At 37.4% G+C, this 23987-nt stretch overlaps 1 protein-coding gene across 2 annotated transcripts in view; it reads left to right on the plus strand.

Moving 5' to 3' along the window:
* LOC117227629 (uncharacterized) overlaps positions 1-23987 on the plus strand; it is a 54900-nt gene that overhangs the window by 8068 nt on the left and 22845 nt on the right. For both annotated transcript variants that reach the window (XM_076523321.1, XM_076523322.1), the window contains exons 2-9: positions 3987-4226; positions 5456-5586; positions 5999-6593; positions 7470-8259; positions 8905-8982; positions 9155-9360; positions 10600-10835; positions 23155-23588. In XM_076523321.1, the coding sequence (XP_076379436.1) occupies positions 3987-4226; positions 5456-5586; positions 5999-6593; positions 7470-8259; positions 8905-8982; positions 9155-9360; positions 10600-10835; positions 23155-23588 (2710 nt within the window). The remainder of the gene's footprint in view (positions 1-3986; positions 4227-5455; positions 5587-5998; positions 6594-7469; positions 8260-8904; positions 8983-9154; positions 9361-10599; positions 10836-23154; positions 23589-23987) is intronic.

A 23987-nucleotide genomic window follows, 5' to 3' on the forward strand; every position in this document is an offset into this window, starting at 1 on the left:
CTATCGAGCAAACATGAAATATAATATTATTTAAATTATACGATTTGTATCTCTTTACCAGTTCTCTTATTAATATCATGCCTCAGTCATTCTATTTGAAATTACCTACGAAATTGAAACAATATACATGAGATAGCACACCTGATCAAAGCAATAATAATTCATTTATACAATATATTGGTAAATTTTTTGTGGACAAATACTTTACAGAAATTCTTATCGTAAAGTGTCTTCCTTCAGAGTTCGTCTCATATCAATTTACAATAAAATTTCTTACGTATATGCAAATTGTGTACAACGTAAAATAAGATTAGTAAAAATACGAATACGTAGTGTTACAAGAAAAGGAGAACAGCTCGTTAAAGGCTATTGAAAAGTCGTGATAGAGTGTTCAAGGGAAAGGCCCACTGTCTCGGGGGCATCGTCCTCTATTTTTCGACTATGTGTAGTCAGTCAGTGCGTTGTGTAGTAAGCACTCTGCTGACTGGAGTTTAAACTGCGCGCCCCGGAAGTCGAACCATCAATTTCCAACTATTTATATCTCGAATAGGACGCCTTGGTGCGTAAAATGACAGAACCCTTCGATTCATATTTGTCTGTATGTATGAATGTATGTTTCAGATGTTATGGCATTTTTTAAACACATTGTTTACCTAAGAATATCCGGTAATCGATCACTGAGAAACTTTCACATCGTTCGTGTAATAATAATAATTTTTCACAATTGCAAAGATTGAAGTAGAAAATGAGAGAATTCTACTTCATAAGTTTTACTGTATGTATAGTTGATACTTCATAATTTGTGACTAATACATAGAATTAGGTGTTTCCTGTATAACTAGTAACTAGCAAGCTGCAATCTTCACTCTCTCCCATTTAATTTCCAACTTGATACATTGGATCTTTTTTTAATGTCATCAAATTAATGCCATTCGATCGTCAATCTACTTACTTGATCATAGCTCCCCCGAAAAAATTTCTTCGAATCTGTTGAATCAGATATAATATATTTTCGTATTCTTTTTTCGGCTGCAATCACTGAAAACTCGGAAGTTTTTCTTTTTTTAGAGTTTTTAATATTTTGTAATTGATTTGTAACGTTGATTTAATTTACGTTTATCAGTATGGGTATTTTTAGTTCATTTTGGTTTAAGTATCATGTATATTAACGATTTTGTGACGATTAGGTAGCTTTTTGTAATTATCGTTACTACGACCATTTGTCACAATAATAATGCCATTTTTATGGTAATTGTGAAGTACGAAGAAATTATGGACAATTTATGTCTGAAGCTTTACAAGTGCACAGTGTTTTTAAACCTTGCACTAGGTTCCACTAGAGTACAGTTCGTCCAATCACGAATTTCTCTTGTTAGTAAAATTTCAAAATGGATGTTTCTTAGCACTCTCTCATTCGTTTTGGATAGTACGTCCTTTATCCCAGGTGTTCTCCTACACATCGTTCTCTTTACCATATTGTCCGCCCTTCACTTTCACTTATTGCCAAATCCTCATCCTGCGAGGCTCCATCCTCCTCCCTAATGATATCACAGTACCCTTCGTCATTGAAATTTGTCGAACCTCCCTTTCTAACCAATTTCATTATTTTCTTGTCGTTATCTTGTCGAGACTACTCGTTAAATAGTTAAAGGAGGGCCGCGCAAACGTAAACGAAAGATACCACTTCATCGTCAGGTAAGGATTACCGAATGGTTTCTTGTATTATTACCGGAACAAAATGATCGGTTCGGTTTTTTCGTTATTTGTTAGAAGTAGGTAATTCAAGGAGAAATTTCACTCCGTTGTGTTCGCCAGCTAAGTTGCCTGTGTAATGAGCTGATTTTCATCGACTTGTATCAAATGTACAATTACTTGAACCCGCGGAATGATATTTTATGTGAAATGATAGTGCATGATGATTTCATGTTTCGTGGAGCACAAGCCAGGACAGAAATCTATTGAATGATACCAGACGAGATTCTTGCTCAGCACTTACGGGGAGTGCAACGATTAATTATTTTAATGATGAGAAAACGCATTGTTCCGCGTTTCAAGAAGCCCGAATTACAGCGTTACTTTGAAGATGGGGACTGTCTCCTTCCCATACGATATTCGTTCGGCTTCTTGTGCTGAATTACTCAAGCGTTGTCATCGCTTTTACTGTTATTGTAACGCACGTGTCATGCACCGATGCATTGATTTCAAATGGATGCATTAAGAAGCACTTAAAACGTGCATCATCTACTGCGATATCTATACTTCGAAAATTGTTCCGAAAAATGCGGGACTGCGGTTTAATTGCTCACGATATTATTAAAACTTGTTTCGGCAATGTTGCATCATTAAAAAGATTCAGCGAAGACTAATATTTACAAAACGATCATATTATCTGGGCAGATGTAAATAAATACTTAATAACGAAAAACGCGCTCTCTGAAGTTCACATTCATTTAAGTTCATATTCCTTGCGCCAGAACAGATGATAAATTACGATCTTTATAATGCAATAATCAAGTACGTTTGTTGTACGAAATGAATACGTTGTTGTTACGGCTTCTATTTATTGCCTTCAATTTCTCAGAAAACTTGAGCGCATTATTTGTCCAACGTGTACCAATACGTATGCAAGTTTTTCAAGGAAATGGCACTGCTCCGTGATATTTATGCGGAAATTGAATGCATGCTGCTGTCCGAATACTTTCATTAGTCACTGTAGTATTCTTGCATTATTTGCACGATTTTGACAGCACTCTACTTTGTGTAGCATCGTTACATTGCTCGGAAGGCAATTTGCATGTACACACAGTTGTGTCGTTAGCTTTTGAACTTCGCCGATCGTTTTGGAAATTTACAAACGTCAGGGATTTTGTTGCAGATTGTGCAAAATTGCAAGTCAAGTTCGCAATTCGTTGGCCATGCATTTTATGTTTTCGTTCACATGTTTATTTACCTTTATGGCGCGTTGCTTTTTTCACGATTTTATTGAGCAAGCATTCGCTATTAGTTATAGTATACATACACCTATTGCGTATTATTAATTTTAAATTAATTTTAAATTTTATTATTATCACAAGTAAACGTACGCAATTTTGGTTGGCCCTCATTTGCACGTTTCTGCTTCAACGGAACAATTTTTCACTTTAACAATTTTACATGTTTCCGTACTAACGAGATCATATTAAATTATATCATCTTATATATATATTCACGATAGTTCAAAAAAATATTACAATACAAATTAAAGGTTACTTAGGTGATCTGTCCACAGTGAATGAACGCTTAAGCTACGCGCTTGTCAAAATGATCGTTATTTAATCCCCTGAATCATATTATCGTAAGTAATTATATGGCATTGTTTGATAGTTATAGCATTTTTAAATGTGTAAAATGTAAGATTAATGAAAAAACGCGTCAAACCACCAATGAATGAGCACATAAATGAAATCGATAAACTTTTACAAGATAACATCTGCAAGATATTTGTATGTGTATGATAGAACCGATGTATAAAGTTTAGTGTAAAATGGCTGCGATTAACGTTAATTTTTCATATAATACAGGAAATCTTCATTCATTGGGCCGTTCGTATATTGACCGTTTAGCTACCGACAGCTAGAAGATCCACACACAATTCAAATATCAAAATCTATCTTCCACTAAGAAATCGAATTCCATCGACTAACTTCGAATATCTCAGTTTGTCTAAAAAAGGTACAACTTCTAAGTAAAAAAATAACGCTTATTGTTGATTTTTTCATTGAAATGTTGATGTATGTTCTTGACTATTCGTGTTGGTCTTTTGCCCAATGCTCTAACAATAAGTAGATTGTTAGTCTAAAGTTTGTCTAAAAAATGTACAACTTCTAAGTAAAAAAATAACGCTTATTGTTGACTTTTTCATTGAAATGTTGATGTATGTTCTTGACTATTCGTATTGGCCGTTTGCCTAATACTCTAACAATAAGTAGAAATCGTGCATATTGCAGAAGACTGAAGGCCGATCTGCAATTCCTGCGGAGGAGGGGACTTCTAAAGTCGTCCGGCGAGCTATCGTACCAAGGACGCAAATGCACCAGATGCGGCGCACCGTTCGGAAGATTTTACAACACCGGCGCGAGGTGTACACGCTGCGCCCGAAGAGTTTGCAGACAGTGCCGTATCGAGGTCAGAAGCCTCGCCGATAACAAAGACGTCGAATGGATCTGCAACGTTTGCTACGGAATCGCGTGAGTAACTGCTCCCTTCCCGTATGAAAGTATCCGAGGTGTCTCCCAGCCGATCCGGGAGCATACTCTCGCAGGACAATGGTGCAGAGATCCTGTTACCGCCGTCAAAATCTTAACTGTAGTCGCTCGATTATTTAGGGACGCGAACCATTCCGAGTGCGTGACTGCAGTGAAGTACTTGTGACCATGAAAACACGATACTCGTTCTGCGATTAGTATTGGGACTCTACTCAGTGTGAAGTGTTTGAACCGCAACAGAGCTTTTTGGAAGCGTGCAGAGTTGATTCTGGAGGTGTAGTTGGCGTTATGATTTTTCGGTTTGGTATGCGATTATGTATCGGGCTTGTGGGGATGCGGAAAAGCCCGTGTTGCATTCTGAGAACAGTGTTGGAAGATTATTGCATTCGAGTTACGCTCATATCGGTGGTTGCGAAGAAAATCCGCCGCACGTCACATGTTTTCTTATCACTAATTAGAATTATCAGCGTTCTAAATTGAATTATTTTGCTGAGCTATAATAATGCGTAAAATTAAATTTTGTTTTCAATTGCGACATGCGACATTTTTGCTTATAGCTGCAGATATGCTTATTCTAACCAACTTGGGCTATTTCCGCAGAAATTATAGTGACGAATGACGCTGTAAATAGAATTGAATGAACACGTTCGTAGAAGTTTTATACGTTTGATTCTAATTCCTATATGTTCTCTCTCTCTCTCTCTCTCTCTCTCTCTCTCTCTCTCTCTCTGACCTTATCCTGTAGAAGGTTTTGCGTTGAACAATCAACCTGATCCAGAGATAATGGAAAGTTCTTTTCATGTTTTCGGAAGCTGAAATATAAAATCATAAGAAATACATATTTCGTAATGTAATTTAGATTTTTTTACAATTTATAATTTCGTATGTGACAGACGATGATTAGGATTATCTTTTTCTGTCTTATCTTCTAGACAATACGAAAGAAATTTGAATTATTTATATTTTTATTTATATGTTGCGAAACGTTACTGTGAGAATATGAGTTTAGTAGAATACGTTGAGTATACATAGAGTCCTAGATACAAAGAGGAACCCAGGCACAAGCGGGACTTGAACTCGTGATCTCGAGAGTCGAGATCCGCCCCACGATCCAGGTCCCAGCTCCGTGCCTAATCCACCACGAGCCATGCATAGAAGGCTTTGGCGAACCGAATATAATAACACTAATTTTGCAATGTTCCTGTTTTCAGGGAACTGAATGCCACTACAGGAAATTGGACGTACGAAACTGCGGTGTGCAAAGGGTCCATAAACGGAAAAACTTCGGCGTCCCCTGTCGAATTATTGAAGCACAGCATTCGACGTGCTTGGACTATTAATAGTAAGATTGGAATAATTATTTGTAAATATAAATTTACGAACTGCCATATCTTGGAACTGCTATAAATGATGCAAAGTGTACCTTAGATTTGATCAAAACTTACTAATTGGTAGAATTCTGAAAAAGTGGTAAGGAACAAGAATATTTTGTGACTTCCATTTCTCCATTTAGTTTTAAAACCGAAGAGTCTAAACTCACTGGAACTTACGTTATTTTACCATAATTAAAAATTATTTGATTTTTAGACTTTGAAAGAATCTGTTAACAAGTACCGAAAATTCTGAAATAGTTGATTTTATGGTGAAATGAGTATAACAGTTTCCAATAATAAGGTTCCAGCCTCCTAGACCGGAACCTTCCTTGAAGGTCCTTTTACGGCAAGGGTGAGATAAAAGTTCTGTTTGGTATGCAGGTCCACCCACACGCTGGTCCGCGGGAAGAAAATCGTCAGAGCTGCGAATCTACCGGAGCTTGCCATCTCGTCGCCAGGAGTATCGGAATATCATCGACGAGAACGAAATCGTGAAACCTGTGATCGGCGAATTGCTGAGCTCGTACCAGGAGGAGGCGAACAAGCAGGTGGACTGTTATGGTTCCGCAAAGGACGTAGTAATTGCATCGGAGAATTCCGCGCTGCGAATCGACACGAACGAACGAACGAGCACACGATGTGCAGAAAAATCGCCGTGCATTCAGGAGGGAGAAGTGCCATCCGTCGATGCCATAAAACCGAAGAAGTTCGACCGATTTGTCGCAACGACCGGCAGTAAAACGAAGGCTGATGAGAAGGAGGAGTCCGGAAATAATCTGGAGCATAGCACGCCGAAACTTTCGTTGATAAAGCCGCCGAGGATCTTGTCGAAGTTCATCTCACCGGATATAAAGTTCGGTCAGTCGAAGCATAGCGAGAGAAAATCCAGTATTCCTATATTCCGGAGAAGTTCGAAGGAGTTCGAAGACATTAGGAGCCCACAAGAGTCGACGAAACGTTCCCTTATACCACAAAGGTACCTTTCCTTGCTTACATCACTCCTTTCTCCTCAGATTGTTTATTAGTTTCAACGCAAGAAATTGTTCAATCAATTTTTCTGGTCATCTGGAGAATTTTATGTGCATAAAATGATTAGATATAGAAATTAGAAATGCGGTCACTAAATAATTTTTTAATTTTATTTAATTATTTGTTTAAGATCATTTCTCAAACAATATACGATACAGTTAGAGAACATCGAATGAAAACAATTCCAGAAAGCGATATAGGTTTGTGCTTAACTGCAAAATAAATGCAGTTAAGATTGTAAGAGATCTACGAAATAATTACTTAGATTTAGCGTTCCTATGAAGAGAAGCAATAAAATTCTTGAAGCATGCGTGCTACTGATAACGGAGTAGGCATATGTTACTGTTACGTATCTAACAACGATTTACGCTATGTACTTGTCTTAATGCACTGCGTGTTTGTATGCAAATCTTCACTTACATAAATTATTTTATAAAAATCAAAATGTGAAGGAAATTTCTGTCAGCAACATGAATATCTTGTTCGACAAGAATAAAGTAAATATTACTAATTTTTGTCAATATACAGTACGAGTTCTTATTAAATTACACTTTCTAATTTCAATACATGCTATTAAAATACTCAAGGAAAAAGAAAACGTTCACCCATATTTTTAACTTTTACACTCAGGTGTAGCTGCAACTTCGCCACTGATTAATTTTGCTCCCTGTGAATCACAGCGTTTATATTGGCGCACTACATGATTCATATCTACCCTTACCTGATTGTAATCGAGTTAGGGAAACGTAAATGGTTCTGACCCCACGCTTCATGTTTGAAACATGAATACTTCCAGCTAAAGTGAGCCGATAATTCGTTACAGATACAGGAGTAGCACAGACGATCTACGGCGGAGCCGCGAGGACATCAGCGTGCCCAGCCTGATCCCTAAATTGTTATCACCCCGCAATAAGGACGATAAGCTGAAGCGTCACGACAGCAAGGACGATATAAGGTTCGGAGGGAAGTTAAGCCGCAAGAACTCGAAGGAGGAGGTGAGAGGCAGCCCGTTTCAATCGGGGAACAAGGAGGACTGTAAACACGGTATTAGACTGTTCCGACGGGACAACAGCCGCGAGGACGTGGGCAGGAACAGCGGGGGGAATTCCAATGGAAACGCCACGGGCGTCGCTGCAAAAGGAAAGCAAGATGGCAAAGAGGAGGAGCGCGTGGGTGTCTCTTCGAGACCAAAGTCGACGGTGCAAGAACAGGCCAGGACTAAAGTGGTGCTGGCTAGAGAAGACAGGGAGACGTTTGACGAGAAGTGGTCGCGGAACGAGGAGGAATGCGTAAATGCAAGAGAGAATGACAGAGTGAAACCCGAACCGGATACCAAGGAAAAGATCATGCTCGACGTCGTTGCTGCTGAAGAGAAGCTGTTCAAGCAAGGTGTTAAGAAGAGTGACAAGGCGAAGAAGATTGCGACGGAGCAAGAGGATCAGATAGATCAAGAATATCAAGATGAAGAAGGGTATAAAGACATCGAGTCTACCAAGGAAACCGATGATTCCGAGTTTGATCACGTTGAAGCCGATTGCATTGATTTAAGGGAGAATGAGAAGAAAATTGCTGCGGATCTTGGTCAGGGGAAGAAGTCTGAAGATTTCCAAATGGTTAGTATCGATTATTATCTTTGAATCTGAAAGGTTTATTAATTGAATAAGGATTCAAGAATCAATTGCTATGTTATATTATTTCTGTTGATGTATATAGATTTATATTCAAATGTATTTGATGGGATTGTCAGAGAATTTAATATTTTGTGAAAGAATAGTACCAGCAAAGCATTCGGAACTTGTTGAGTAAGAGATTACTCATCGAGGCCATGCTAAGCCGCATGTGTTATGAAGTCTTCCAAAGGCAATATTATTATTCAGGCATTATAGTTTTGCAATTAACGGAGTGTGTATAGTTATGCGTTTGTAGTCATTACTTTTGTTATGTAAGACACTTAATATACTTAATAACACTATAATATACTTAACGAACATATGATGCATGGAAGTAATGAAGTAATACTCTCACATAGTGCATTTTGAATTTTTCTAATATATAATAATATATATATATAATTCAGCTGCAATGCTGAATAAAAATTCAACTCTCAATATTCATTCTGCAATACATACGATAAGACCATTTCAAATTTCTATATCTCTAATTGATACTTTATAATTAACTAATCATATAAGAATACAAAGCACGTCTTTATAGAGAAAGATGAAATTCTTCCTATCATGGTCATTCGTGTGATACAGATGCGGCGAAAATTTTCCAAGGAGGAATTTTCCAATCCCGACGACACGGACGAAACTACGAATAAACGATGTTCCAGTGTAAGTATTATATAGCTGATAAAAGGTATCAGTTTTTCTTCGCTTCAGATTCGATAGATCAACTTTATTTTGCCTAGTTATTTTGTATCTGTCTGTGTTATACATTTGCTTGTTGTTATACATTTATAACATTTGCTCGTCCATCATGTAAACATAGATATATTTCTTGCAGCACCTCTCGCCCGAGGCGAGTCCATTAAGCACACGATCGTCGAGGTATAGTCCACGAGAGAGCGAGAGCGAACCAACTCCAGCTCTTCCCAGGAAAGCAGGTGACTCCAGCTTCGCCTCGCAAAGGATACGTGATACGATTACAAGGACAAGAAGAGAATCGAACAGCAGTGCTAGATACGAGAGCAGCGGTAGCGAGAGCGTAAGGTGCGGATTGGCTAAATAGTACCCAAAGTCACATCGCAGCTAGACTGTGACTTTACGCATTCGTGATCAAAATTGAAGGCGTGAAGTATAAGATGTTATAGTAAAAAACTTAAGATGAAGTTGATACTGTTACATTCTACTTGACCAATTAAGGTTAACAAAAGGAGAAACGAATTTCTATTTAAATATTTTAGATACAGTATATCAATCCTAAAATACACTTTCGAAATTGGCTTAAAAAATCCAGCCGTTCGATTTGTGCAGACTGTCATCTAACGCTTAAACCTAAGATATCTTCGTTGCATTTAACGATGCAAAGAATATCTAAAGACCAAATGTTTGCTTCAGAGAGGCAATTATTAGGCTGAAGAACATTCTTTTTTTGTAAAAAAGAAATGTACAAATTTGACCATGCGTAATGTGTTATTCTCAAAATGTGTCTACGTTTAGTTTCAAAATTCAGACTAAAAAGTAATCGTAAAGGAAAACATGAATCAACTTGAAATTTTCCTGTAGCATCTACAAATGGTTTTTCTAATATCCCGTGAATTCCATGCTTAGGTATCGATAGTTCTTACAGTTATAGAATTTTATTGTCCTGCATGACCCGACGATACACCGACCACTACCGACCACTAAAAATCCCATTTCGATTAGGTCAGGGTCAAGTTTTTGTTTTAGAAGCTTAGATAAGGATGGACTAATTCCTCGAAGTTTCATTTTACTCCGTTTGTCAATTCAATTTCAGAAAGGAATGCGCACGGTTCATCGAGAAAATGTATGGTAATCCATTCATAATAATTTATCACATTATTCAAGTGTAAGAAAAATATTCACGTACGACATTAGAGGAAAATTTATCTTGTTCTGGTAATTTATTTATGATATGTCTCTGAAGCAAACTATTCTTCCCTTAGGCATTTTGTCATATGATTAAAATGGACAAAATAATGAAATGTTAGGTGACTCTGCATGGAATATTTAATATTCCTTGTTACGCTAAATCAGTATAAGAAATCAATATAATAAATGTGCATATTTCATAATAAATCGTCTAAGGCTTAAAATGAAATAACTAGCGTAATAATATTATCTGATTTTCTAATTTGACAACACGATGTCAGTCAAGCTTAAGCAGCCATTGTTGAAGTAACCGAAGCATTAGGATATTTTCAAGAGAAAGTTCTAACTATATTTTTTATTTAGTTTTACATATTTTTATTTATTTTTCTTAATTAGATTAAGCGAGACGGGTTTTCACGGCTACTTGGACCTGGAGAGAAAAGTGAAGTTCTTCGGCGGTATCGGAAGTGGTGTCGTGTCGTCGACAATCGGAAGCGACGAAATAGTGCAACGTGATAGTGCAACAAGTGCGGGTGAGGACGAGCCGCACAATGACAATCATGGAAGAACAGGTCTTGTCTCTTCTCAGGGAAGGAGCATGTTACGTAGAAGAAGGCAATTTGATGCTCAAGGTACGTCAGTATAGGTTTACGCTCACGTTGTCTTCATTAGTGCGCGTACAGCAAGTCCTCTTGCATGCAAGTGCAATGACTCATACGTCTATGTGTTTCGCATCACGTTCGATTATCCACACTAGACATTAAACTGCGGATGTTTATGCTAATTTATAGTTACATTGGCTAGCTAGCGCGTCGAAATAGCATGCAACATACTATCGAGCATGCTAATGAATTCATAGTTTCCTCTCTCTTGATCTATAAATCAAACTTTTTGTCTTTGTTTAAATGTCACACTTGGTAAGTATATTCTTGTTCATTCGACAACCAACTCCTCTAAATGGCTTCGTTGCAAACATTTTACATTTTCCCTGTATTTTAACAGTGAAAACTGACTTTTTCTATCAGCCTTTGCTCTCGAGGAATTTAATTTTGCAAAGTTAATTTGGAATGCTTTATCAGATCTCTCAAATAGAACATATTTACAACATTGTAATCATTAAGAAGCTTGTAGCCAGCGAATCATTTGTTATGAAACTTCCGTTCTTTTGGGTATTTATCATATATTTATTTTCAAATTTAATTGTTTGAAACTAAGTTTAATTGCGTCTCAAAGTTAAGCAGATTTTTCTCATATCCGCAGATAGGATTAAAGAAAGCAACGATACCGATTTTCTTTTCATTGAAATAACGTTTGAATTAAGAACAAGCAAAAATAAAAGGAAAAACAATGAAAAAGTGAAAAGAAATTCATCTGTGCGCGTAGGGTAGGAAAATCAGCTGAGTCGATTGGTATTAAACGAAATATAAACAATTGTTTGTACGTATGTGAGAGAAAGTTATTCATTTCTTTGTACATGAACATGGAGTTGAGACAACAACAGTTGAGAAATATGAAGTCTAAATTAATCCGAGAACAGATGAAAATATACATAGATAAAGAGAACCGAGTTTCCTTGCACCGAGACTATTCAGCACCCAGAACAAGGGCCACAAATTTCACGCCACTTGAGAATCTTCGGAGAAGATTTCTCCGATGTTCCCACAGACCACAGAGAAGCTTGGGAAACGTTTTTATGCTATCTGTTACTTTAACGATATTTCTTTTGTTGTAGCATACTTTTGCGATGCTTCACGGCGCGTTTTATCGAATTTTCTAGTTCTATCGGTCGATTTTCTTTTTTGCTTCTCGAAATGTATTCGCAAGTTTTCATTTTACTTTATCTCCAACGAAAAAATTAACAAACCAGTTTCTTTAATGTTGCATCGTGTTGATCTTTTATCATCGCATCAATCTAAGACCGAGGAAGAAATGACGTTGGGAAGGTGAGGAATGGTTGATGGTTAATTAATCTCTGTTCGAAAATTGAACGTCTGACATACGAGTGATGTGTTTTGTTAAGTGTGCTTGCTAAGATGTGCAGCAGTATAAAAACTAACAGAGACACATGGCGCTCGAGAGCGATAAAACTTATCGATTACTGAAACCCATGCGATGTTGGTTCGCATGAAACCAGTTAGTGTTCCCCGTGAAACCCGCGAACAACAGAACAGTATTATCGGCACCGCGAGCACAGCATGCTCTATGATATTGCTACAGTATCGGTGTTCAAACACGAAATCGTCGATAAGAAGTGTAGTATAAAAAAGTTTCACGTTGCACGTGTCGGAAACAGCTAATCAGCATAAATAGGTCAATCCGGAAACAAATGACGTTCATCAACGCAGAATAAACGCGAAACCAGACTTGTACACTTTGACAGCCGGTCTCGGCCTCGCGTAAACGGGTTTGCGGGATTTTAGGCTCTTCGAGCAATTTTTAAATACAGCTGTGTGTAAACGATTTCTTGCGGAAATTTTTTATAGGAAAAAAATACTATCATGCTGCATTCGGAATATATGCTTTTACATTGAAAATTTCAGTTAGGCGATTTGGTTAATATTCAGTCTTTAAATCGCAACATTTACAAATTCATACGTTCTATGAACATGTTCGTTACCATCGTCTCTTCCGAAAATCAAACGAAGTATTTTTGTTTGTATTTTTACTTATGAGTGCACGGACGATGCAACATCTTTCTGAATTTTTCTCTTGCAAATATGAGTCCACAGCGCGCCTCTAAGCTTTCTTTCTTTATTAAGTTTACATGGGGACTGTTAAGACAGTCATAGCGAAATTTTATTAATCCTTATTTCATTAATCCCCTAATAGCGAAAGTGATTCCCTAATCAGCGCTCAGATTGCGCACAAAAATAGATAATTTGGGAAGAAGCGATATAATTATTCGAGCCTCATGGCTCGTTTTTATAGTTACCGATTAAATTTACATGTCAACGACTATAAAAACGAGACGCAAAGCTCATATAATCGTATCTCCTCTTCCTAAATTGTCCATTTTTGTGCATAATCTGAGCGCGAATTAAAGAGAAATTACTGTATTCCTCAAAGGTGAAATTTTGGGATTTTCAAATTCAACATTTTTGATGATATTTCCATGCCACAATTGTAAAATTATGCAGAGGTGAACACACAGAAAGGTTTTGTGATTTTTAAAGATAATGATAACGAAAATGTCAAAAGCTAATGGAAAGCGGGTGCCCACACACCCGGTTATCGACGAAAGGGTTAATCGACTATTGTTTCAGAATAGAGCGAGGTCGTATTTCTGATATAGATATCTTTATCCTATCCAACAAATATGGACGTGAGAAGAATATGCGAACTGTTTACCACGATGGTTGTGTCCATGTATTTCCTACTTTTCTACGCCGCGTTTATTGTTGTTCTTTATTTTCTGTGGACTGCAAAGTGAAGTGATTCAGTCGCGGCAGATTCGTAGGTGAGAAAACATGCAGCACCGAAATTAATAATTATTAAATTAATAATGTCCGAAAGATGTACGTTAGTTACATTTACATATGTTTCATGGGAAGTCAGTTATAAGGCATCCTTATTGTTGTGTTCAAAATGATAAAGAATGTTTCTACAACAAGGTTCAAATATTTATTTATAGACATTTATCATTTCTTAGCGGCATTAGAAAAAGTTATTTGATGTTTCATAAATCGTGAGGTACTATCCCTTTGTTTTCATCTTATTTGTTAAATCAATCGTGTAGTTACTATTATTAATTAGTTGAACATCTCAATTAGATGCTTAAGGGGACATTCTGATTTTGAATTTTACTTTTTAAACAATTTTTAGGAATTCTTTTGCAAAGAACTATGTATTTACGCATTCATTTGTAAGTATTTGAAAGACATCATGAATTTTGTTTAAATCGAAACAATTAAAAACACGTGTGTTATATTCTGCTTAAACAAAATAACGTAATAATCTTGATTATTTACGAAATGACAGACTTTTAAATTGAAGTTATTGATTTTTAAAATATTTGTTCGTTTTTAGTATATTAAGAAGATAAGAAAAAAACGACGGATGTTATAAATATATATATATATATATATATATATATATATATATATATATATATATACCAATTTTGATTCATTCAATAAAAGTGACTTTTTTCAAACAATTATAATATTATTCTCACGAATTCGAACTAACCTCTTGCATACATGTTCTGGAATACATATACTTTACGAAAAACTGCACACAAATTTATTGCTCGAAAATTCGAAACCATAATACTTCTTAAGCCAATTATGAGTTGATTTTCCAAACCATCCAGTCATGAATCACATATTTCGGTCTCGGTCACTGCGCGTCTCTATCATCTGAAGAGAAAATAGCGGATTCCTTGGTACACCTGATACATAGTGTAATTAATTATGGCGGCCATGTTGAATTTGGTCCCATAGTGGACGGGGGGGAACAGGTGAACGAGCAGGTGAGACGAAGCGAAACAGCATGGAAATAATAGTGTAACGACGTTCTCTGTTTCGGCCTGTGGTTCGACAACATGCGACGCTTATACACGGTGACCTGACTTTTTTCGTCTCGCTAGAGAATGGACAGACACTCTTTTGTTTTCACGCGACGCCAGTTTTAATTGAAACTACATACAGCAATTACTCGAGTGGTTCACAGCTATGTCAGTAATCGTGAAAGTCGTTTAAGTAAAACGCTTAAATTGCAACAACCTATTATCAGTCTGAAACTATTTTTAGAAAAAACAGCTTCGGATTAAAGCGCGCTTATCGATGACTTTAGTGAGAATGGACATTTCTCTAAAATGCATTATTTTACACGAAAAAATATATACCAAAGTGACAGAAATCCATAGAATCATAGCCTATTGTTATACAAATATTTGACATTGTCTTACGAAACCAAAACATACGAAATTTTCGTTATAGCGTTGACACATTGAATGTTTAATAAAAAGAATAATCGAATAATAACTGCGCCGTATCATAGAATACATGTATTCGATCATTGTGTCCTAGGCAGAGAATTGAAGAAGTGCCAAGTTGCATAATGAAATATATCGGATTGAAAATAGCTTAATGACACGTCTATATCTATATGTATAGACACTACATCACCCATTGTGCAAAGAGCAGATTTATTTGTGCTATATAAATCTACATGTCGAACGGTTCCTTAGAAATCTTAAAATAACACAATAGCCGGTTTCTTTTGAATAAATCTCAATGGAAGGTGCTATTCCTTAACATAGATAATACAGTGTCCGAATTTCTCCGTAAGACTGAACAGATTTTCATTCTAAATTCATTTAAATGAATGAACTATTTAAAAATCGTAGTCTGGGCGATATTAAAATTAAATATTGTTATCACACTGAACACCGAAAGAAACCCCATCCCGTTATATGTAGAAAACGATTTCATAGACTCTCGCGAATAAAATGATGTTTTTTCATAATGTTGTCATTCTTAGTCCGTAAATTTGATGCATTCATTATCCTAATACGAACGTTTTAATTGTATTTAAAACCCGTATAAAATCACAAATCAATTTCCGAGACGTCGTTGTAAACGAGAGATCGCCCTTTATGACTTTTTGAAAGACGAATTCTGCTTCTCACTTTATTTCATAACAGAAAAGGGACTTCAAAAAAATGAGAGTTCGTAAGCGCGAAAGTAGACAGTCCATTCTTTAAAATGATCGTAGTAAGAATATTTACAGATTCTTCTACAGAAAATTACAGAGCTTTAAGAATCGTGAATTTTGTAGCGACGATTTCGCGATCCTTCACCTTCTCAAAGTAGAGTATGTATATCGTAAACTAGGGGGCCTGGCATAATGTGTAACTGCGACACATAGGAGGGAGAGTGCTGTTATCGCGCGTTTATCCGTTTCTATCGTCTCGGTGGCCATTTCGCACGTCCCACCCGGTGTATACGTCACAGCGCGCCGTAGCGACGCCACGCGTTGTATCCCGGCGTAGAGGAAGGTATAGCGACCGATGCTCGTGGGATTCAGGTGTGCCTCACGGCACGGACGTGTTCAGTTGAGTCGCGTTGGCCCACGCGAATCGTCGGCGTTAGAAAAAGCTTGGTAACGTGAATCATTTCGCGAGCCCCCGTCGCATAAGACGCCTGGAGAACCGACCGGTACCGCACACGTGAATTCCCAATCTCCGCACCAGAAAGAACCACTTCATCCACCAATTGTGAACCAAACTGCACCACGTCCTACAATAATTCCTTGATTTTATTCCATTCGCGCATACAAATCCGTTTACTTTACCGGCAAAAATAAATAGTGCGAGATACGTGTTTACGTTCATTGAAGGACAAATCGCTTCAGATCGTTATTATTAATTAATTCATGGTGGTTTTGCATCTATATACAAGGTGTCCTCCGACTGGTAATACTACTACATGTGTGGGTTGGATCTACAGATACTACTACGGAAGCCTAAGTGAAAAATTGAGAATGAGTTTGTAGCTGTTAAAAAACTTGGTGTTAGTTTTGGCTAGTTGCGCGAGTTATTCGACAGGGCTTGCCATACAGTCTGACCATTGTTTGTCGTTTCTACTTATGAGCACACTCGCAGGGAATCTACATATGAGCCGTTTATTTTGAAAGTGGCACAAGTCACTTTACCGTAATGAAAAGTGGTGATTCTTTTAATGTTTATACGAAATTATTTATACCGAGAAAAATATCAGTATCCTGAGATAACAAATACAAGTAAATCTTCTCGAAAGTTGGCATCCATATTTTTAAACGTGTTAAAACGCAAACCCTTAAATATATCGACTTATTAAAAACAAAGTGACTTATGCCACTTTCAAAATAAACGGCTCATATAACCCATAAGTGGATTATTGGAGGTGGATTTACGTTGATAATTATTTCACGCGTATCGATGTAATTATTACAAGATTTACACGAATCCTAATTGTTCATGATGTTCATTACTGGTCTTCGTAGAATCACCCCCGTTTCTGGATTGTGTTACCAGTCCCGAGGCATTTTGTACATCGCATAATGAAAAAATCAGTTCAGCAACGCAGTTTTTGCACTCGCCAGTTGCTAGATTCAAGGAACTTGTTGCAATCTCAGAAAAGTTGATATTCGTCCATGAAAGCTGATATTACCATGAAAATCCGCGGATAAAGACTGAGACACTTTACTCACCGGAAGTCTGTAAATGAATCCTTTAATAACTGTGCAACATCTAAACGAAGCGTATCAATTTTCTACCAAATAATCCCAAAGTAAATTATCAAACTATGTTATCCAAAATGACTTGTTGATTCTCGAATAATATTATTCAACGATATCTTCGATTGCAAACACTAAAAACAATTAAACCCATCAAAATGACGAATTTAACATTCTTTGTATTACGGTTATTAGGATCGTAGCATTTTGTGCCTACTTTGTCATGAAAATAACGCAACGTTTCGAAAAATGCGATCGTGTTATGTTTTAATGATCATACAAACTCTAGTAGCTCGATAGTTATTATATTAAATCACCGGTAGGTAAAGTGTTGAAACTTTCATCTCGATGTGGGCGATTCTTTTTAATTAGAAGAGAAGTTTAAATATCTCTCTCGGTCTGTGTGATAGATGATACGCAATATCATAGAGGGTGTGAACGAAACCTCTGTACAATCGTTCGAAATACACGAAGGTTCTTGTTCCCTGACAGTGCCTTTTACCTGCTTACAATGACGAAATCGGCGGCGATTCTACAACAAAGCTGTCGCCTCGCGGTTTCTTCGATCCGTGTTGTTTGTGAACTTGAACGTGTCGGTGAAAAGTGATAGTGAATCGCAGTTTCGCAGATCGTGGACAGTGACATACGTTAAACGAACGCACTGCGCGACGGATATACTCGACTTATTCTCGCAGGTTGGTGAACGTCTTTGCTTGGGGATTTTGAAAGAAAAATCGTTTCTCCGTTTTCTCCTCGTGGCGAGCAGCTCTAATTTGCGTGACGGTTATACTGAGCATTTTCGTGGTAATCTATATTCTTCGAGGTCTCTCTCGAAACGGACTGCGAGCTTCGTACAAATCTTTTTCTTTACCGATCGTCGAAGATTCGATGGATTCAAAGTTTAATGAGCTTAACTTTCACAAACGTATTTTAACTTTTTCGAAGAAGAGACAAACATGTTTTCTCGAAGAGATTAGCATTTTTAACGCATCTTCTTGAGATACATTATCTTAATTGTAATCCGATATTTTTGAATTAAACGATCATACTTGAAATTCTCAATAACAGAGTTAGTTTAATCCAAGTAAATTTGAAAGTAATCGGGGCAGCGTGCGGCTATTAAAGTAGGGAAACTGATATAAACAGTGCAGAAAAGCTGTAATTTCATATGAATCATTTGGTTGACGAAATCGCTTCAGAAAATATGATCATTTGAAGTGGTATTTTACTCTGGTCTACAAACGCGAACGCTAAATTTAGCTCAGGTGCTCGCGAGCACCTTAAACGGTCATTTACATCTCCAACGGCGAGAAGTGTCGCACATGTATGTAGTAGGTTACTCAACCTTAAAGCATTCGTCGAGTCCGGTAATGCACACTTTCCCACTGATTCCGTTTAAGGGATTATCACACACTTGCAGAAAAAAAGGGAATTCTCTTCTGGCCTACACCGACTCCTATTTCTTCCCTATTTCCGTTTCAACTTACTCCGTTCCTCCTTATTCCCCTTGTTTGTCTCTTCATCCCTTTCGTTTCTCGCGATCTTCTTTATCGTCGATCGTCTTTCCTCTATCTTTCTCTCTACCTTCGCTTTTTTCCTTCCACGTTTTATAATCTCTTCTCGTTGCTACTATTTCCTTTGTTCTTCTTTCCCTTATTCTCTGTGTGTACAAATAATGTAAAATGCAATATTCGTTCGTATTATTTCGTAGAGGAAGAGCAATTTCCAAAATTTTTGAATTTATTGATTCCACAAATCTTGATTTTTATTCTTCAAAGTAGATGATTTCGTAGTTACTACATTGGAAAATGGTATACATAGAATCTAATGGACATTATTTCGACTATCTAGATTCACCTATTATTATAATACATACTTTAGAGTTCCATGACCACAACAAAATTGTCTGCCTACAAATTTTCACTTCTGTCTTGCGTAACGGTTGCAAATGCGAAGCTCCTTCAACTTCCTTCGAGTACTCTTACGTAGAAAGATCTCGGTAAACTTTTACGGAATTTTTAAAAATTTTACCAGTGGTGGGTTCGGTAAAACTACTCCCTTTGTACAGCATGTGTCAAAACCGCTACATTTACCACCATTTCCTCTCTCCCTTTACGGCTTCCTTTGTTCTTCTTTTCCACCTTTCTTGATCTTTCTCTCTTCCTCCATACTCCCTTTGCTCTGCTCCCTCCTCCTTTCGCCCATCCTTCCCCGTCTCTTATCTCCTCGCCCTTGTTTCCTTTGTTCTTCTCCCGCGACTTTCCTCGATCCCTCTCGCTTCTTCGCGCTCGTTTTTCTCTCTTCCGCTTCTGCTCCCGGGATGTCGTAAACTCGGATCCGGTGTCCGAACGCGAACACCATTCACAGACCACCGCCCCGCGAGTCATACACCTGGCCAAACGATGGCCCGTGCCATTGACCAGGTAATTCAGCGGAGTGTGAAAACCAGGCACAACACGCGCTCAACTCTTCCTGTTGCTCGCGCCGCGTGACCCGTGCTCGTGACTGCGTGTTATTTGAATAAACCGAAGGAACAGTACAACAATGTTAGTCACGAAGCTAACAAATTGTTCTGGATTATGATTTCGTAGCATGAGAACCGTGTGCAAATTGAGTCACACGAAATTTACGGCAGGGATTCTAAAAATACTAGTAAAATGCTAACTAATGGAGCTTAAATTACTATCGCGGTTAATTTAATTTTAATCAGTTTTTCTTTTGCGGAGAAAAATATCGATGAGATTTTATGAATCAGGCATATTTATTTCTTCATTTGTCGGTACAATAACATATTGCAGTAATATTCAGCACACGAAGATAAGAAAATAAACGCAAAGTTCAATGAACTGTTTAAGGTTCGTTGTTGTAAGTTTAAAGCTATTTTACTTAGAGTTTATAAACTATTTTTATGCTGTTTGATATTTTACGCACGACTTTGAATACGTACGAAATGAAAATGCCTATGATAAGAGATTTAGGAGTTCCGAGTGTTCGAGACGAGGGTTTCACTTTGAACAGTTTCTGCGAGTACAGGTGAACGACTGGGACGACACAAAAATGTCTGTAACTGGGGAACAAGGTCACATTAGACATACGTTTACACGATTTCTTCTCATTTTTGTGTGCCAAGTCCGTCACTGAGGTTATATCTACAATTTATAAAACTCCTTTACGCGTAAATTTAAATGATTATAGCAATGTTTCCGAATCGATAAAATCGTATCACTGTGAACGCATCGCTATGAAACCCGTGGTTTAGTAATTCTATGACAGAGCTTTCTGTCAAGAAGATTAAATAGAAATTCTTTCTTGAAGGAAATCCTAGGGAACACCCCCCCCCCCCCCCCGCCTTCCTGATATCGATTACTGCAACCCCTCCACATAGAAACTATATGTGTCATGGATAGTGACATGTGCAACCATTTTACTTACTCCTCCCTATCTCTTGAGCATTCAATAAACTACATAGTCGTGTTTGACTATGTGCTATTCGATATAATATTCTCTGACCACTTTGTTAGCATCGTTCTTCATTATTCTATTCAAGTAACGCTTGGTTTCTGCATAAGCAATCATAAAAATTCTACGAAGTTGAAGTAATTTATTTAACTACGAAAATTACGTAGTTAAATTAATTAACTACTCGAAAATTGATACGAATAACTTGTACTAAAAAATTTACAGAAATGAAATTATTTATTTATTGGAACAAGCTCTGAAAATTTAGCATTTATCACACGGAGACTGGATATGTTATGACTTTAGGGTAGGACGAATACTCAGAGATACTCATTTGGTTCATTACTATGTTGTAATATAAATAATTATATAATTAATTAATAATATAATAAATATTAATAAATTATAATTAATTAATTATATAATTACTATGTTGTAATAGTAAACTCTTTATACAGCATAACTCCTGTGATACGAAAAAAAATCATCCCTCGGACAACGTTCATTACAGACTACAAATGACACATCGGAAATCATTTATTACCCTTTTAATTTGTGACGATTAGACTGCGGATTTTATGAATTTATGCCGAAAATGAGTAACTGTAATATAAAATTGTGAAAACATACGAAGAATTTAATAATGTTGTTACACTATTTTCAATTGATTAAAACTATTAAAAGAAACAATTTATTTTTATTTGATTTCTACTTCTTACAATCGTCTTGGAAAGTTTTCATTTCGCAAAAAGATCCACAGTCTAGTTATGACAGACCATCAGTCAATAACTCTATCGCCAGTTCGCATTCTTAACAATATTTTGATATCAAATAAACGTCGCTGCTCCGTTCAAATTTCTACTTTCTGTAAAGACCTCGGAAAGCTTGAAAACTTTTCCAGTGAAGCAATATAGTAATATTCGAACAGTAGAGGGTGCTCGCAGACGAATTGTCAATGTCGGATATATTGACTCGGTGCATGGTGGTGGTCGTCGAGCATGAGGGCTCTTGTTAGGCTAGCGTTCCGTCAGTAGAAAGAGAAAGGTATCCAACAGAGAAAGAGCGCAGATAGCGGACACCCATTCCCTGACTTCTTACCTGGGCATGCGCACTATGTACTTCTATTACCTGCTTCAGATAGAAGCACCTTTATTGCAACTCCTCTGTAAATTTCATTGAATCTGTTTATAGCTGCTCAGCCTTCGAAAATTACAGGGGCAAAAGTAACGTTAAAAAACGCAAACGGAACTAGCATTCATATTTGCAGCCAAGAATATTGGGCATTTATATTACGGTTCGAAATAAACAGATACCTTCCGTTGTGGATAAAATTTTGTTCAGCCTTGAAGCTCTCATTCGAGAAGATATCTGTTCCTGTAGAACTTTTATGAAAGACGTACTTATCTCTTGGAAACTATTTTAATAAATGTTCTCCTTGAATAGATAGTTTAAAATCTGTCCATTCAAAGTTTCATAGCAGCAATTTATTTTGGAATGTTTATTAAAAACGCCCCGGTAAAATAAATAAAACATCGAATTATATTATACGCTAGACTTATTTAATAATATTATAATCCTTGTTATCGCTTTACCTTGATAATATTATTGATTAAATAGTATTTGGCACTTGTTACGATGTTTGAGAACCATTTTTACATTAATTGTTACTGGTCCCTGTTACTGGTTAACTTTCATTTTTTAATTTCATTAATTCTAGTCATACCAAAATTTTCATTCTTAAGAATTGTTTTACATAATAATAATAACAATAATAATAATAATAAATACACATTTTTGTTCAACTCCCGATTGTTGAAATCAACGCAGAAAATTTTTGTTTCACAATCTGCAATCGACTGTATCTAACTTACCGTGTATTCTTACCTTTTCATCGATTGCATCATATTATTCCAATCTATTCTTATGTTGGCAGCCTTTAATTTTTTTACTCTCTGCGACAAACATCATCTATTCCCGGCAATGATCACGATTGTGATTATTATTCGAAAAAGTTGATCCCGCGTTATATTTAACAACAACTCTGCCCCACGGTGCCACTATCGAGCATCAAATCGATCAGAGGATCCTCGAGCTCGCTATCGGCGTGGCGCATCGATAACATCTGAATTGATACAGATAATTCGCCGATAAGTCGATCGGCGACTGTCGCGTATCGTTTTTTCCCTACGATCTTATCGGCAATTATACAAAGAGAGGAGAGGGAAAAAAAAGCAATCTAAACCCGCGCACGGAACCGTTTGCATTCAACAGGTTCGCGACGAAGAGGACGATCGCACGCGAGAAGCTGTTGCGCGGAGGAGCTTCAGAGTTTCCAGGCGTTGCACGTGATTGGCCGAGGTGGTAGACAACGGAGTCCGGCCGGGAACAGTCAGGGTCAGGATCAGCCAACCATCGATTACAGGCGGCTGGTCTTCATCAGCTCGGACTCGTCTTCCGGCCGTGAGGAGGACGACGCGGACAGCAGCTGCTCGAGCTCCTCTTTCCTGAACGGTTTGCCGCGCGGATCTGGGCCCACGCAGTCTCTCGAGGATTGTGACTGGGACTACTTCGAGAGCGGGACACTGCCGGCCCCGACCGGCGCGTTACCGGTCACTGTCGGAACGAGCAACGTCGCCACGGACACCGCCAACACCGCAGGAGATTGGAGCTGTTGTCCCGGACGAGGAACCACCGCTTCTTGCCAGGTAGGTTGTGCTCGTTGCAGGACATCCGTCTTGTGAAATTAGGTAGTCGGGTTACAATAGAACGTTTAGGGATTATTTTTATTACATATTCGTACAGGCTACCGGTAGCTAAAATGTTAACTTTTTTCAGTTGGAACATCAATTATTATGTACATATATATGATACTCCTGAAGATATCTCACAAAAATGGGGATGCGTATCGATGTATTTCTTATTTGTCACGACAGCTCACACAAACCCTGTCTAACATAAGCTTAATTCCTTAAACGACTCGAATCGCGTCTAATTCAAATATTTTGTACGCAATTTAATTTTACTAATTTCTTCAGGTATCATTAAATAAACAAACCGCGTTACTTAGCAAATCATTTAATAACGCGTAAAAAAAGGCGATAGGC

The sequence above is a fragment of the Megalopta genalis genome, chromosome 6, assembly GCF_051020955.1.
Source record: "Megalopta genalis isolate 19385.01 chromosome 6, iyMegGena1_principal, whole genome shotgun sequence".
NCBI lineage: Eukaryota > Metazoa > Arthropoda > Insecta > Hymenoptera > Halictidae > Megalopta > Megalopta genalis.